At 35.9% G+C, this 15,931-nt stretch overlaps 1 protein-coding gene across 1 annotated transcript; it reads right to left on the bottom strand.

The window, feature by feature from the left end:
* Positions 1-350: 350 nt before the first annotated feature.
* Positions 351-10,723, bottom strand: ctsc (cathepsin C). The gene is made up of 7 exons (XM_067364622.1): positions 10,400-10,723; positions 8,429-8,574; positions 6,712-6,875; positions 6,389-6,544; positions 5,813-5,928; positions 2,732-2,863; positions 351-1,039 (listed from the first exon to the last, which is right to left on the bottom strand). The coding sequence occupies exons 1-7, from the start codon at positions 10,551-10,553 to the stop codon at positions 540-542; spliced, it is 1,368 nt and encodes a 455-aa protein (XP_067220723.1). The 5' UTR covers positions 10,554-10,723; the 3' UTR covers positions 351-539.
* Positions 10,724-15,931: the final 5,208 nt, after the last annotated feature.

The raw sequence follows: 15,931 nt of genomic DNA, 5'->3' as shown, positions 1-15,931 counted from the left end.
AGGGACAGTAAAAGGCACAGAAGATGAACAGATTCCCTAGAGGCCAGCAACAGGAAAAGTCAAAGCTCTGGAGACAGAGTTGACGTCAAATGTCACATGGAACCAGACCAAAGAGAAGAACCTTGAAGCCTAAGTGAAATGCTTTGAAGGCGGCTGAAGTTGGTTTAAAGATTCATAATGTTTGAGAAATGAGGAAATGAGAGAGAATCAAGTCTATCGGGTCTTGTAATTACACATGTTCACACCATTAACTATGAAAAGGAACCTGAAAGAGAAAAAGATGAATTACAGGACAGTGAATTACTATTCTACATGGCTTCTTTGATCACCTAACCTGCTGGTCATGGGCAAAAAAAAAAAAAAAAAAAAAAAAAAAATTTTTTCAAGAAACAAATTAGAAGTTCACAACTTGGCAACAAACTTAAAACAGCGCTGTTTTCCCTTTTTTTAGGCCACAGGATTGCAGTTATAAAAATAATCTGAAACTTGACTTTAACGGACCGTGCTTATTTCAACTGACCAATTCGTCTACACACTCTTTACAGATTGATGATTGGTGTAGCAGCTACAGCAATGCTCTCAATGGCACACTCATCCGTTCCACGACGGATTCTGAAAAACCCATTCTCGCCCCAGTTGTTTCCCCAGCTGTTCTTCACGATCCAGTATTTCTCCCCGGTCTTATGGCACTTCCCATACCCCACCAACAACACTGCATGATTGGTCAGCTCGAATGGATTGTTGGCGTCACGAAGGCCAGTGTGATGGTAGATGCCCTCTTTGTAGTTCATGAAATCTGGGTACACCTCCAGTGCCACACCCATGGGGCCATTCCTGACCAGCTCCAGCATCATGGCCGCCTCGCTGCATCCTCCGTAAAACCCACCCACGTAGTGATAATCGGAGGCATAGTACCTTGTGCATTTCTCAGGTACTTTGCAGGGAGAATCATCCCCAGTGTACGGGAAACAGTCCTCCTCCACAATGCCGAAGTCCTGGATGTATTTACCAATCAGATATGGAAAACCTCCATCACAACCTGTACAGAAGTCAACAAAACCCTTAAAATACAGACTCTGACTTTCATTAAAGGATTAGTTCACTTCCGAATTAAGTTTTCCTGATAATTTACTCACCCCCATGTCATCCAAGAAAATTAAAGGTTTTTGAGTAAAACATTCCAGGATTTCTCTCCATATAGTGGGCTTCATTGGGGTTCAACGGATTGAATGTCCAATTTACAGTTTCAGTGCAGCTTCAAAGAGCTCTACATGATCCCAGACGAGGAATAAGGGTCTAATCTAGCGAAATGATTTGATTTTTTTTTTAAATGACCAATTTATATGCAAAATATTATACTTCAAAATCGCCCGACATTATCGTTTTATGTTTTTTGACTTAGTCTTTGCACATTCTCTTTGTAAACACTGGATTGGTACTTCCACCTACATCACACGTGACCTTTCCAACATGATTATGTAATGCGTGGCGCAATCACAGAGCAGTGCAAGATGAGCATGTGTGGTTAAAAAGTATTTACATTATTTATTTTTTTAAATGGCAGATTTTTCTAGATGATACCCTTATTCCTCGTCTTGGATCATGTAGAGCTCTTTGAAGCTGCACTGAAACTGTAATTTGGACCTTCAACCCGTTGAACCCCAGTGAAGTCCACTATATGGAGAAAAATCCTGGAATGTTTTCCTCAAAAAAAAAAAAAAAACAAACAAAAAAAAACAACTTTAATTTCATTTCGACTGAAGAAAGATATAAACATTTTGGATGACATGGGGGTAAATTATCAGGAAATTTTAATTCTGAAGTGAACTAATCTTTTAACATTAACTGCAGAACATTTTGCACATTTATGGGAAGGAAAAAAGGGACAAACATTATAGTAAAACTGATTCATATAAATGTTATATATTTGTGGTGATAATTTGATTATGACAATTGCAACAATTTATACATGATATCAGAAAAGTGTTAAATTATACAATTTGTTTGTGGTAGCAACAACTATAACATTTAACAAATAAAAGGAACTGTTGTCATTAATAATAATAATAATCATAATAATAATAATAATAATAATCATAATAATATCAGTTATATTATAATTTAAAAACAGCATGCATATTTTAAAAAGACTGTATAAAAACATACATTTTAACATCCCTTATGCAGAGTTTGTTCATTCCTCTCCCAATTTTAATGCAATTAAAATGAGAAGATTTTTATCCCTATACTTTACACATTCAAAACAATGCGAAGCTTAAATGAAAATAAAGCCATGTATAAAAGCATACATGCCTATATCCCTATAGAAATTTTGGTTACACTTATTTAGTTACAGTGTAATTATGCATTAAAGTACTGAGTAATATCAATAAACAACATGTACTTACATTAGTTGCATGTAATAATGAATAATTTACTGTTATTATTATAGTAAGTACATGTAACATGCACTGTAAGAGAGTTACTGAAATTTTTGATCTTACAAAACCTAGAGGAGGAGAGAAAAAAGGGGGGGAAAACACCAAGTCAAACATTTATGCAATGAATCCATTCTGATCTCAATCGGATTGTGTAACCATAATCCTGAGGGTACTGGAAAAGCAAACAGTCAGAGTTTAATAACTGCAAATATGCAGACGGGCCCTCTAAAGTTCAGCACAGATACGGATCATATTAAACATTTGCCTCAGTGCATCAACACGTGCTTTACCTTGAGAATACTGGGAGCAGGACACGACTTGCTGTGGACTGAACACTGGCTTCTGGGTGTTGTTCGTCTGGACTCGGACTCGTGCTTCAAGCATTCCCATAGTGGCAAAAGAGTAGCAGCTGCCGCATTGAGCTGGAGAAAGAAAGAAGCGAATAAATCATTTACAGATGAAAGAGGACAATTCACAACCTCATTTTCTCATCCTACAGAAACATCCTTTAATCCTCTCTCTTTCCTTCTCTAATGTTTCCCGAGCATCTGAAGGAGCTCTTAACAAAAGGCAGACACTATCGGAGCCACTCCAGACACGACAACCATCACCTGAAGAGCCGATCATCTCCTCACACTTATTTCAGAGAGAAGACAAAATCCATCTGTGTTTCTCTTTTACTATAAAAGACTGATTAGAGAAGATGAGACTGTAAACCACAGAGCAAGTGGAAGGAAACAAATCCAAAACACATATTGTGATGAGAACCTTTTACAAGGACAAAGATGGTATAGATATCTGAAAACAAAAGGACACATAAGAGGGCTTTAAATACACAAACCAGTGACCAGACCCGATCAGGTTGCTCAGGGGACCACAGAAGTTCAATCCAAAATATCTGTTTCACATTTAAGAGCTGGTAAAACATCTACTATCCTATACTAAAATAAAACAATATGTTGCTTGCAAAAAAATGCTTCCTCCTCAGAATACATTCTGAATGGCTGTCAATGAAGATGCGTTTAAAAAGCTGATGGTGTAGTTACTGAATGCATCAGATGATGTTAAAGGGTTAGTTCACCCAAACATGAAATTTCTGTCATTAACCCTTTAAGACCTGAAGGCTTTGTTAGAGGTTTTTTCTTTCCTTTTTTCTGAGCGACATACACCAAAGTAAAGACTCATAACTCCAAAATTGTTGCAAGGAGAGTCAAATGGTAGGTATCATTTGATAGAACACATTTACATTTTTAGAAAAAATAAATTAGGACATTTTCTTGCTGAGAAACTGCTGATAAAAGACAAAAAAAAAAAAAATGTATATATATATAATTTTTTTTTTTTTAGAATTTCTCTTTTTTTTGTGACATGGAATAACTCAGGAAGGCAATAAGATCGGAGAAAAAAACTTTTTTGGTGATGCTCTCCTACATGTGAGCTGCATCTGGTTCAATTTTTGTGGTGATAGCATAAAGTATAGTTGAATAAATTATTCATTTTTTGGCAGCCAGATGGCACCCACGGGCAGTAAACTCCGGTTTAGATGCACTTCTCAGCACTCGTTAGGAGTTAGGTTTTTCAAAATGATTAGATGCATTAAAAAGATGAGATTCTAAGCTTTAAGATGATACCTATTTTGTGTTATTCCATGTTGGAAAACGAACATGGATCGGAACACTGGAACACTGCATCCCGGAAAGAAGAGACATGTTTTTAGCCAAGTATGTTAAATCATTCCGTGAGTAATGTCTTGTGATCAATGCAATATATTATGTTGATTGAGAATCTGCTTTATATAATGATGTTTCTATGATCTGTGCATTTTTCATGAAGTTATGAGCACGTGAAATCTACATATTTGTATTCAGTTGGCGGCTGTGCTGTATTTGTTGTAAACGCATATTACTCGGACTCAGAGGATGAAAACAATGCAACAGAAGCATGTTGGGCTTGATCTGAAAGTGTAAAGTCTCTAGTTTTGTATGCAAAAATAATTTGTGCTACTTATATGGGTTCAGTTTTTATTGGCTCTTAAAGAGACACGCAAATAGGAGCGCCGACGCTCCATCCGGTTTTAAAGGGTTAATTACTCACCCTCATGTCGTTCCACACCTGTAAGCCCTTCGTTTGTCTTCGGAAAACAAATTAAGATAATTTTGATGAAATCCGAGGGTATCTACTAAAGACATTGATAGTCGACGTGACTACAGTAATTCAACCTTAATGTTATTAAGCGACAAGAACACTTTGTGCACAAAAATGACTTTATTCAACACAAATTTGTTCCCTGTCATACTGCTACACCATTTTCGTTGCAGAGCTTCAGTGTTGATGTACAGACGGAGATCAGACAAACACTGAAGCTCTGCAATGAAAATAGCGTAGCAGTATGACAGGGAACAAATTCGTGTTGAATAAAGTTGTTATTTTTGCACACAAAAAGTATTCTGTGGTTCAACATTAATATTATGAAGCGACGAGAAATCACATCAACGGTTTTAACGTCTTTAGTACCTTTCTGGACCTCAAAAGGTCGTTGCTGCCTATGTGTGGATCAGATACCCTCAGATTTCATCAAAAATATCTTAATTTGTGTTCCGAAGACCAACGAAAGTCTTACGGGTTTGGGACGACATGAGGGTGAGTAATTAATGACAGAAATTTCATTTTTGAGTGAACTTTAACTGGCCCATGCTAAGAAAATGGGATCAGTGGTTTTGTATAAAAATAAAATAAAAATAAAAGTAGTCAACTAACTGAAATAAGTTTAAGTTGGAAAAAATACAAGGTAATTCAAAGTATTAATTTGATTTGCATACTATAATAGATGCTAGTAATAATACTAAAACACTGAAACTGAAGGTTTGCTGGGGAAATTCATGAGAAACAGCCAAACACTGACAAGTGATGCTAGAAACACTACCAGGAAATTACAAGCTTTTCCCCTAGTCCGTCTCTTCCAGTAAGAACAGCTACATCACGGTCAATAACTCACACTTCCAGGATTTTAGATTGATCACAATCAATAGTAGCATACTGATGTTTATCCCAGAACTGACTCAACTGTAGGCGGTAAAGGACTGCGTTTAAAGGGATAGTTCACCCAAAAATAAAAAATTCTGTCATTGTTTACTCACCTTTAAGTTGTTCCAAACCTGGATGAGTTTCCTTCTTTTCATCCCATCAACTGTCTGGTTACTAACATTCTTTAAAATATCTTTTGTGTTCGGCAGAAGAAAGAAACTAATACAGGTTTGAAAACTTGACAGTGAGTAAATAATGACAGAATTTTCATTTTTGGGTGAACTATACTTTAAAGACATTTTTTTGATATAAGTGACATGTTCTCACACACACACACACACACACACCTTGGTTGCGGACAGGGCTGACATAACTGACTCCGTTCACGTCTCTCCAGTCCCAGCGTTCTGGAAGACCGGCTGCCATCTTACTGTCTGCAGCTACAGTCACAGGCCTGACACGTCTGAGAAAGAGAGACAGAATCATAAATTGACCATTTCACTTCTGAATTTTATTGCTGTTCTTATTCTGTATCCAGTACTCTACAGGGGAAAAAAATGCCAATGCGGTTTGTTCTTTAGCACAAGATGCTTCTAAATCAGGCTGGGCACTGACACATTTTACCATTTGATTTCAATTCACAAGCTTGCGATGCAATTCAATTCTGTTTCGATAACGAGTCATTTGGATATACTGTATATATCTGGTACAGTATGTCAATTTAGTGATGTTTTGTTCATGCATTAACTGAAAACAGCATAGATTAAAAGATTACTTCTCAGGATTTAAGAATTGATATTGATTGATCATAATTAAAATGGATTTTTTTTTTTGCCCAGCCCTACACCAGATATTTTGAGCTTGACTCAGTTTTAAAGGCATCCATTATTCATTTTTGACTGCGCCAATTTAAGTGTGTGTACCGCGGTATCCTGGAGGCATGTCCTCCTGATCTTCTCAGCATATCCTGTATGGTGAAGGTCTCATGGATACTGTACGATGTCGCTTTCCAGGACTTCTGAACAGAGTTTATTTTATCCACAAACTCCATGTTGTTTGTGTATGGCAGCTTCATGAGCCTAGAGATCGTACAAGATATTCGTTACCAAATAAACCAATAAACACATCAATCAATCATTCATGCAGTGCAGCAGGGGAGATGAAATCACATGAGCTCTTATCAAGAGATACAGGGAGATAAGAGAGGATTACATCACAAACACTGCTGACATGATCAAACACTCACAGTTTGTGTTCGAACCCAAGCATGGTACTGTGGTCGATTCGGGGTGGGATGGGCTGCACCTTCTTCCCAGTGAAACAGGCCCAGTTATTCCCCAAAACATCATGAGCCCAACCGGGCATCGTCTGATCGCAGTAACTGGTCACCTCTGAACCCTGCTGAGAATACTAGACACGCACAGAAAACAAACAAAAAAAACATAAATACTAACTGTAATAAAGTTGCTTTTAAAGCACAGTGTTAAATCCACTTCCAGCCTTTTACAGTTTTTAAATGACAAACATTTTATGCAATTCCCAAGCAACATAAAGTGACTAGGGATGTGCAAAACTACCTTTATAAAAAAAAAAAAAAAATATATATATATATATATATATATATATATATATATATATATATATATATATATATATATATATATATATATATATATATATATATATATATATATATATATATATATATATATATATATATATATATATATATGCGCCAACTGTTGCACAAGTTATGAAATTAAATATTGGTACTTTGCAAGTCAGTAATACAAATGCAATAGTCAACTGTAATAACTACAGCTTTTTTAACTAATTATTTATATATGGGTTTGGAAACATTACTATATTTAATGTTTTTGAAAGAATTTATTTGCATTTATTTGATCAAAAATACAGAGAAAAAAAACAGTAATATTATATATTAAAACTACAATTTAATATCATGTTTTCTATTATAATATACTTTAAAATATAATTTATGTCTGTGATCAAAGCTGAAATTTCAGCATCATTACTCCAGTCTTTAGTGTCACGTGATCCTTCAGAAATCATTCTGATATGATTTATTACAAATGTTGTGCTGCCTAATATTTTTTTATAACATGATACTTTTTTTTTTTTTTTTTTTTCAGGATTCTTTGATGAATAAAATAAATAAATAAAAAGCAGCATTTATTTAAATTCAGTCTTTTGTAACAATATATACTACTGTTCAAAAGTTTGGGGTCCGTATTTTTCTTCTTTTTGGGAAGAAATTAAGACTTATTCAGCAAGGATGTGTTAAATTGATTATAAAGTGATAGTAAAAAAATTATATTGTTAGAAAATATTTCTATTTTGAAAAAATGCTGTTCTTTTTGACTATTCATAAATGAATCCTGAAAAAAAAACAAAACAAATTTATATATTATATATATATATATATATATAAAGCAACAACTGTTTTCAACACTGATAATCGAGTATCAAATCATCATATTAGAATGATTTCTGAAGGATCATGTGACACTAAAGACTGGAGCAATTGGCTGATGAAAATTCAGCTTTGATAACAGAAAAAAAAATTATATTTTAAAGTATATTAAAATAGAATATTATTTTAAATTGTAATAATATTTCACAATATTACCATTTTTTACTGTATTTTTGATCAAATAAATGCTGCCTTGATGAGCAGAAGAGACTTCAAAAACATTAAAAATAGTAATGTTTCCAAACTTTTGAATGGTAGTGTAGACTCTGACATTTGATTTTATGTTCACATCTAGTAGTCATTAAAAAAAGACTGCATTTGTAAAATCATACCACGTTTACTGAGCTAAACACCAAACAATGAAAAGAAAAAAGAGCTGATGTCAGAATTCCCCTTCTGTTGCGAAACCCCAGTCATCTGATCAGTCATATGGTGTCATCTGACACTAAAAGTGTCTCATCATGCTTACCTTGAAAAACCCAAACCATTTGTAGTCATTGAGCACCACTTCAAATCCCTGGTTATAGATGAGAGTGAAGAACCCAGTGTGTCCGAGATCATCCACAGCTAGAGACAGCTTCTGCAGGTCCACAGTCACAGTCCTCACAGTCTTTCCTGTTTAAAAGTCAACCACGTTTACTTTAGAAATCAAGGAAGTAGCTTTGGTGATTTGCATTCTGGGCATAATGTGTGTCATTAAAAGCTCAAAGCCAACAATGATGCCCACAAATGCTGTCTACATATGCAGCTCACTAACAGTTAACATTTTTTCTTATTTTTAAACAATATACACTGTGTTACGGAGCACCTAAGGGGACATTGTGATGAGATGGGAGGGAGAAAAAAAAATAAATTTAAATCCTTTGCCCCTGAAAAAAGAAATCATTTATTTATTTTTCCTCCCATCACGTCCGTTTAGGGACTTCATGCTACAGAAGACACAACTTTATACTAATGCACTAACAGTGTCAGCTAAAACAGCATTAAATTATTAATATTATATTGTCAATTAGGTAAAGTACGCTCTACAAAATACTATTCTACTACAACTACTATTCACTTTCGTTAAAATGGCAGTACGATGCTTTTTGACGAGATATTCTTAGAATTCGGTCAAGTGGCATGAGAATACCATTGTATATGATCATGTAATCATTCAGCAGTATGGTAAACATCAAATTACAGCTCTAAGGTTACGAAAACGGGTTTAAACATCCAAACACCACGTGTAATACAGCTTTGAATTGTTGTTTTTCCATTACATCAGAATGGGTCCTGTTTAACATGTTTTTCGTACATTTTTACAATGATTTACAGAAGACACCCACTAAAATGTCATTCAATGTAACAATATTGTCAGGAATATTTACATAAAAACCTATTTATGCCAAATTAAAGACTTTCACCCCAAATGCTAATTACTTATAATTTTACATTTTTAAAAACTTTATAGGTTTTGTCTATTTGTCATTAAGAATTTATACTCATTTAAAATGCAATAAAATTTAGTATGTTCACTTATTCTTTTATATATTTTAATACGTACAAGTCTGAATAAGTGCACTGCCCTCCAAAAGTTTGGAAACGCCCTAGAAAAGTGGGGTTTTGGACAATATCGGCATGAATCCTTTTTAATGTGTGATAATTTTGCACTGATAAGGGACAACACAAACATTTTATTACATAAACCGTTTATACATAGAAAAAAACTTCCTCAAAATATCCAGCATTAGCAGCTATCTGACCTAAACTTGGTTCTGATTGGTTCATTGTATTCTAAACTTAATTGCCAATCAATTGTTGAAGCTATTAAAGTGTGCTGACCCAAATCTTTTACAAACCTGGGCCAAGTTTAAACCAGTAACCAGGCATCAAACCTGGCAAAGTCTGACTTTGACATGTATATATATTGGTATTATTATGTAATCAAAATGAAAATTATTATTGCTGGTCTTCAATGATAATGTCAAGTTACCAAAAAAAATAAGGATTTATGCTGATATCGCCCAAAACCACACTTTGCCAGGGGTGTTTCCAAACTTTTGGAGGGCAGGGTGTTGTGTTTCAATTTTTACATGCATTTAAGTGTTACACTGACAATGGAACACTATTTTACCCACATGTAGACATTTTATTCTCCCAAAACTTATTTGAAACCTTACGTTTTTCTTGCATTTAATGTGCTTCTTACGCATTATAAAATGACCTTTGTAAATTTCTATTGATGCAGACATCTAAACGTCTTTGACCCCATTACCATCTGATCTAATCACTTTACTATGGCACCAAAACAGTAGCAGAGTTGTATTGTTGTGTAAGGTATACAAAACAGGTCAATTATATGAGAAGGACACAACATGAAACCGAAAGCAAACTGAACTTCCTAGTTGAAGACAAAAGCGCACTCATTGAGAGAGCTGAGATGGTTGTCTGATCTGACCTGGGCTGGAGCAGTCGATGGTTCGATCATGACCCACATCAGACACGCTGAAGATCCAGGTGCCCAGCAGGTCCTCATAGGTGCAGTTGGCAGGAGTATCGGCCGCAGACCCGCCGATGAACGCAAACAAAACAATGACGGAGAGCGCGCGCATCCTTATGATGCCCGACAGCAGAACAGCTGCTGTATTACAGTAGAGCTGATAGAACTGGACTGCACGCGGGGGTTTTAAAAAATGACCGGACGCAAGGAAACAAGCGCGTGTCCTTCTCGTCCTTCCGCGTATCTGCAGCACTGACACTCTCTGCTGACCAGCCGCGTGCTCGTGTTGAACTTATACAGCAATGATCATATGACACGAGTCATGTGACATGCCAGTGAGCGCGCGCTCGCGCATATCACTTCCACAAAAATCAGACGCATTTGATCCCATCACAAACACACATTAACTCACTCACACACAAATGCATACCCATTCATCTTCACATAAAAAGACAAACACATTATATTTATTTACACTCACCATTACTCAACCACAACCATTTACACATTTCAGTCTGAAATAATCACATTACAGAGGTAAATTTCATTGCAAATGTAGTTTCATGTTGACGTTTAAATGTTTTCAACAAAGATCTCCAAAGTGTCTTTGAATTAAAGAGTGAAGTGAAAATTCATGACCTTTGAATCCTGAGTCACTTCGATCTATCAGCAAAACAACCGAAGGACGTGTCAGTGAGGATTTACTCGTTTCACTTCTCACTTTTTAAAAAATGTTTAATGAGACTGTGAATGAAAGTTTCACATACTTGCTTAAACATTTCATTCTTTAAAGCTGCAGTATGTAACTTTCCAAACTATCCAAAAAACAAATTTTTGAGCAAGTACATAACCAGACAGTGTTGAAAATTCACAACAGTAAGTTTGTAATAATGTTTTATAATTCTGGTGTTATTGGTGGGTTTCCGAGGGAAATTCGAGCATGTATGCATTTGTCTTTTCATCATTACGTCACGTCTGTTTACATGAAGAAGGAGTCCCAGCTAGTAGGCTACATCGCATGTGAGGATGGCAGATCATTTATAGCCTTTTCTCACAGCAGCTGAAATAATTAAAATCATAATTTTAATGGTGGATTGTAATCCATAGGGCTGGGTAAAAAATATTGATTTCTCAATTTTAATCGATTCTCATTTTTCTGAACCGATATCGATTCTTAAATCCCTAGAATCCCGGTGTGTGAGGTCTGAAAACGCACTCTTGCGCATACTGTACGTCAATGAGTGCGAGAGATCACTTCCGGTATCAGAACGCGTTTTCAGACCTCACACACCGGATGCTCAAGGAAGTTGGACATAGTGGTGTATTAGAGGTAGAAAAACTGTTCGGTTTCTCGCACAAACCGATCGTTTCGTGTCTTACATCAATGTGTCGTCACGAGCTGCAGGGTTTAATTTGGATTTGTCTGTGCATGTTTTTTTTACTCTTATAGACGAAGTTCCCACTGACATGCATTATTTGACTGACAGACAGCAACGGTTGGAGTTAAAAATCATCATTTGTGTTCTGCTGAAAAAACAAAGTCACCTACATCTTGCCTGGGGGTAAGCAGATAAACTTTTTGTGTGAACTATCCCTTTAAGGCTGTATTTGTCATCAGCTTCATCAGGAACACTCCACTTTTTTTGAAAATAGGAAAATCCCCTAGAGTTAAACAGTTGAGTTTTACCGTTTTCAAATCCATTCAGCCGATCTCCGGGTCTGGCGGTACCACTTTTAGCATAGCTTAGCATAGTTCATTGAATCTGATTAGACTGTTAGCATCTCGCTCAAAAATGACCAAAGAGTTTCCATATTTTTCCTATTTAAAACTCGACTCTTCTGTAGTTACATCGTGTACTAAGACCGACGGAAAAATGAAAAGTTGCGATTTTCTAGGCCGATATGGCTAGGAACTATACTCTCATTCAGACGTAATAATCAAGGATCTCTGCTGCCGTACCATGGGTGCAGCAGGCGCAATGATATTAAGCAGAGCCTCTAACAAATGTCTCCATGGTATGCTCCCTGTGCAAACGGGGTCACAGCCGCTGCTTAATATCATTGCGCCTGCTGCACCTATGGTACGGCAGCAGAGATCCTTGATTATTATGCCGGAATGAGAGTATAGTTCCTAGCCATATCAAGTTTTAAATAGGAAAAATATCAAAACTCTTTGGTCATTTTTGAGTGAGATGCTAACGGTCTAATCAGATTCAATGAACTATGCTAAGCTATGCTAAAAGTGGTACCGCCAGAACCGGAGATTGGCTGAATGGATTCAAAAACGGTAAAACTCAACTGTTTAATTTTAGGGGAGTTGGAAAATGAGCCTATTTTCAAAAAAAGTGGAGTGTTCCTTTAAGGACCCATCAGCCTGTGCCATCTAGAGTTTCATGACTAAACTATATATACTATTCAGTTGTCTCAAACTACACTTAACCCTGGGTTAACATAATTATTTTAAATCCATGTTCTCCATTATCTCTATGTTAAGGTCACTTTTAAACCACGTCACTGAATGGAGTTCTGGAAAAACAAACACTTTAGTCTCATCAGCAGCATAAACTTCTGATGGTAAATTTTCAGTTGAGATAAAAGTTGTTAGACATTGTGTGAGTTGCAAAAGAGCTTTCCTTCAGTAGGTTTGATTTTATTGCGCAGATTCCATCAGTGAGAGTCTCATTTTCTCAATTCAATTTTAAGTAATGTTGCAGTTCTTACTGAAGACAATGACAACCAATCATAAACTTGTCAATGCTTGCCACATTAAACATTCATATGCTTTATACAGTTGCAGGAACATTCGGATGCGAGTTTCTGCACCTGAGGGTTGAAAAACATCCAACAATTTCAGCAGGATGAAAAACCCCCAGATATAATTGCCAGGCTGCTGTTTTTCTTTCCGCCGGGTGCAGAATGTACACACACACTAATTCATTAATGTTTTTAGCAGCGTTTTACACATTTTGACCTTTGGGAACAATAATGTGCCCCGCTGCTTTATGGACGAAAACTTCCTCACCCCATTAGTGGTTTAAACATGTAATGATGCAGTAAGCAAACTAAATATATGAAGCCAACAAACATTGCCAGTGTTATTTTTTCCTTAATGCTATTGGCTGATTAAATTTAGAGCTGTTTAAGACAGAAAAGGCCATCTGACGTCCCCCTCTGAGCTCAGCTGTCTCTTCTACTGAATGAACAAGCTGGTGCATTTAACGAGCCTCATTAACCAATCAGAACGGAGTGGGGTGGGGGAAGACAAAGAGAAGCAATTACCACAACGACTATGATTCACACACTCCATCCTAACAGCCCAGAATAGACAGCGCAGAACGCTGAAATGCACAGGAATTAGTCACTCAGGCTATTTAGATGCACTGCCAGTGTGTGTGTGTGTGTGTGTGTGTGTTAGGAAGACAGTGGGAAACAGAAGGAAGTGAGGGTTTGAGTGTGTCCACTTTAAAACAGCCGTTTTATTTGAAGTCCTGGTGCGGCACTAGGGTTTCGTCTGTCAGAATTGTTTTCAAGCATTGCTGTATCATTGACACTAACGAGAAGATGATTTAAGAGCAGTTTCCTGTCGCTGTTGCGCTTGTGAAATGGGAAATGAAAAGGAGAGATCACAGTACTAGCATACTGCACTGCATACTATTTATTCTATTTTATACTGCACATTATTTACAATTATGCATTTGGCAGATGCTTTTATCAACCCTTGTGAAAAAGAAGTGAGATTAATTGTATTGAATTTGCACTTGTAGTGTACTTCAAATCATAAATGTATATTTAAACAAACTGTACTTGCAGATAATATAGTATTGATGAAATAAAAAGCCATTTAAGTGAACTTAAAGTCAATAATTGTATCTCTTAAAACTCATCTTTGAGCAGCAAAATGACATTAAAATGTTTTTTCCTTGAAATAGCTTGAATGTAACTCTACGCCCTTGCCTTATTTAGTATACGCGGTTCTATGAATATGCAAATTAGCCCCGCCTCCACTCACTCACTCACACCAGCTCAGAGATCCACTCGTTGACGTGATTGGTTACAAGGTAAACCGCGTTTTTGAGACTGTATTTGGTTCACTGCAGTTTTAAGGAGAAAATACTCAGTTGACTTCTGAATTTGCACAAGGTTTGTCTTAAAGCGTATTAAAAACACAACCTTGACATATAAACAACATTAAAAACTTGATTTTCACCACAAGGGGAGTTTAAAGTGAGTACACTTTCATGGCTGTTTCTTAACACACGTAAGTACACTTTTAAAAAATGCACTTTATAAAAATGTGAAATTAAGAGTTTTACTTTACATAAAATTAAATAAATAAAACTTTTGTTGTACTTTCAACCACTTATTTAGATGTTGACGAAAGCACAGTGTGATTATAGTTTTAACTGTATGTGTTATTTGATAATACATTTAAAGTGCATTGCAAAAAACAATACTCATAATTATGAAATTACATATAAAGATACTACTTAAATGGTTCGCATTTAATTTAGGTTTAAACCACTATACAAATTCATTTAATCTTTTGAAAAGTATGCTAAATTTTACATCTTTTTCAAGAAGGGCAAGGCAACTTAGCATATTCATGTATACTTCTTGTCAATATATGCATCAATCCCATGACCTTGACATGCTTTATCAGGAACAGTAGGGAAAATACAGTAATACAGTGCATACAGAAAATTTGCAATCACTATCAGAAAAAAAACGTGCAAAAAATGTACTTTGGGGGGTTCAACAGATTTGTAGATTATTTACTCCTAAAAGGTTCATAGTAGGGCCTAAAGGGTACATATTACAACTGTAAGATACACTTTCCTCCAAAAGTTTGGAAATGCCCTAGAAAAGTGGGGTTTTGGACAATATTGGCATGAATCCTTTTAAATTTGTGATAATTTTGCACTGATAAGGGACAACACAAACTAGAAAAACATATCTTATTACATGAACAGTTTATACAGAGAAAAACCTTAAATTTTCGATTCATCAAAATCGCACACCTATTAAGACCCAACAATCTTTTACAAACCAGTAACCAGCATCACAGCTGGAAAAGGGGCGTGTCTGACTTTGACATGTATATATTGCCATTATTATGTAATCAAAATGAAAATTATTATTGCTGGTCTTCAATGATGATGTCAAGTTACTTTAATGTATTTGCACCAAAAAATTATAAGGATTTATGCTGATATCCAAAACCACACTTTGCCAGGGGTGTTTCCAAACTTTTGGAGGGCAGTGTATGTGCAAGGTTGTCTATGAAAATTACATAGTCTTCTGACAGTGTATGTATGCACAGTATAGTACATACTAGACACTGCAGGAATAGTGTGGTTGCATGCATTTGAACAAAGCCATTATTATTATTCAGTAATGTTCTTCTGTTACAGATGAGCACATATAGTACAAGTAAAATTACACATTTGCCTTTAAGACAAATGCAAGGGCATTACCCAGGGCTTCAAGTGT

Source organism: Chanodichthys erythropterus, chromosome 17 (assembly GCF_024489055.1).
Source record: "Chanodichthys erythropterus isolate Z2021 chromosome 17, ASM2448905v1, whole genome shotgun sequence".
Classification (NCBI taxonomy): Eukaryota; Metazoa; Chordata; class Actinopteri; order Cypriniformes; family Xenocyprididae; genus Chanodichthys; species Chanodichthys erythropterus.
This window is presented reverse-complemented; position numbering and strand designations above follow the sequence as displayed.

Bases quoted from the DNA above. Each gene is read 5' to 3' on its own strand.
- ctsc (XM_067364622.1), bottom strand. From the start codon at position 10,553: ATGCGCGCGCTCTCCGTCATTGTTTTGTTTGCGTTCATCGGCGGGTCT. The intron at 2,864-5,812 runs GTGTGTGTGTGT...TTCTTTCTCCAG, and splicing joins CAGCCCTGTCCGCAACCAAG to CTCAATGCGGCAGCTGCTAC. The intron at 1,040-2,731 runs GTAAAGCACGTG...ACTTCTGTACAG, and splicing joins CTGCTCCCAGTATTCTCAAG to GTTGTGATGGAGGTTTTCCA.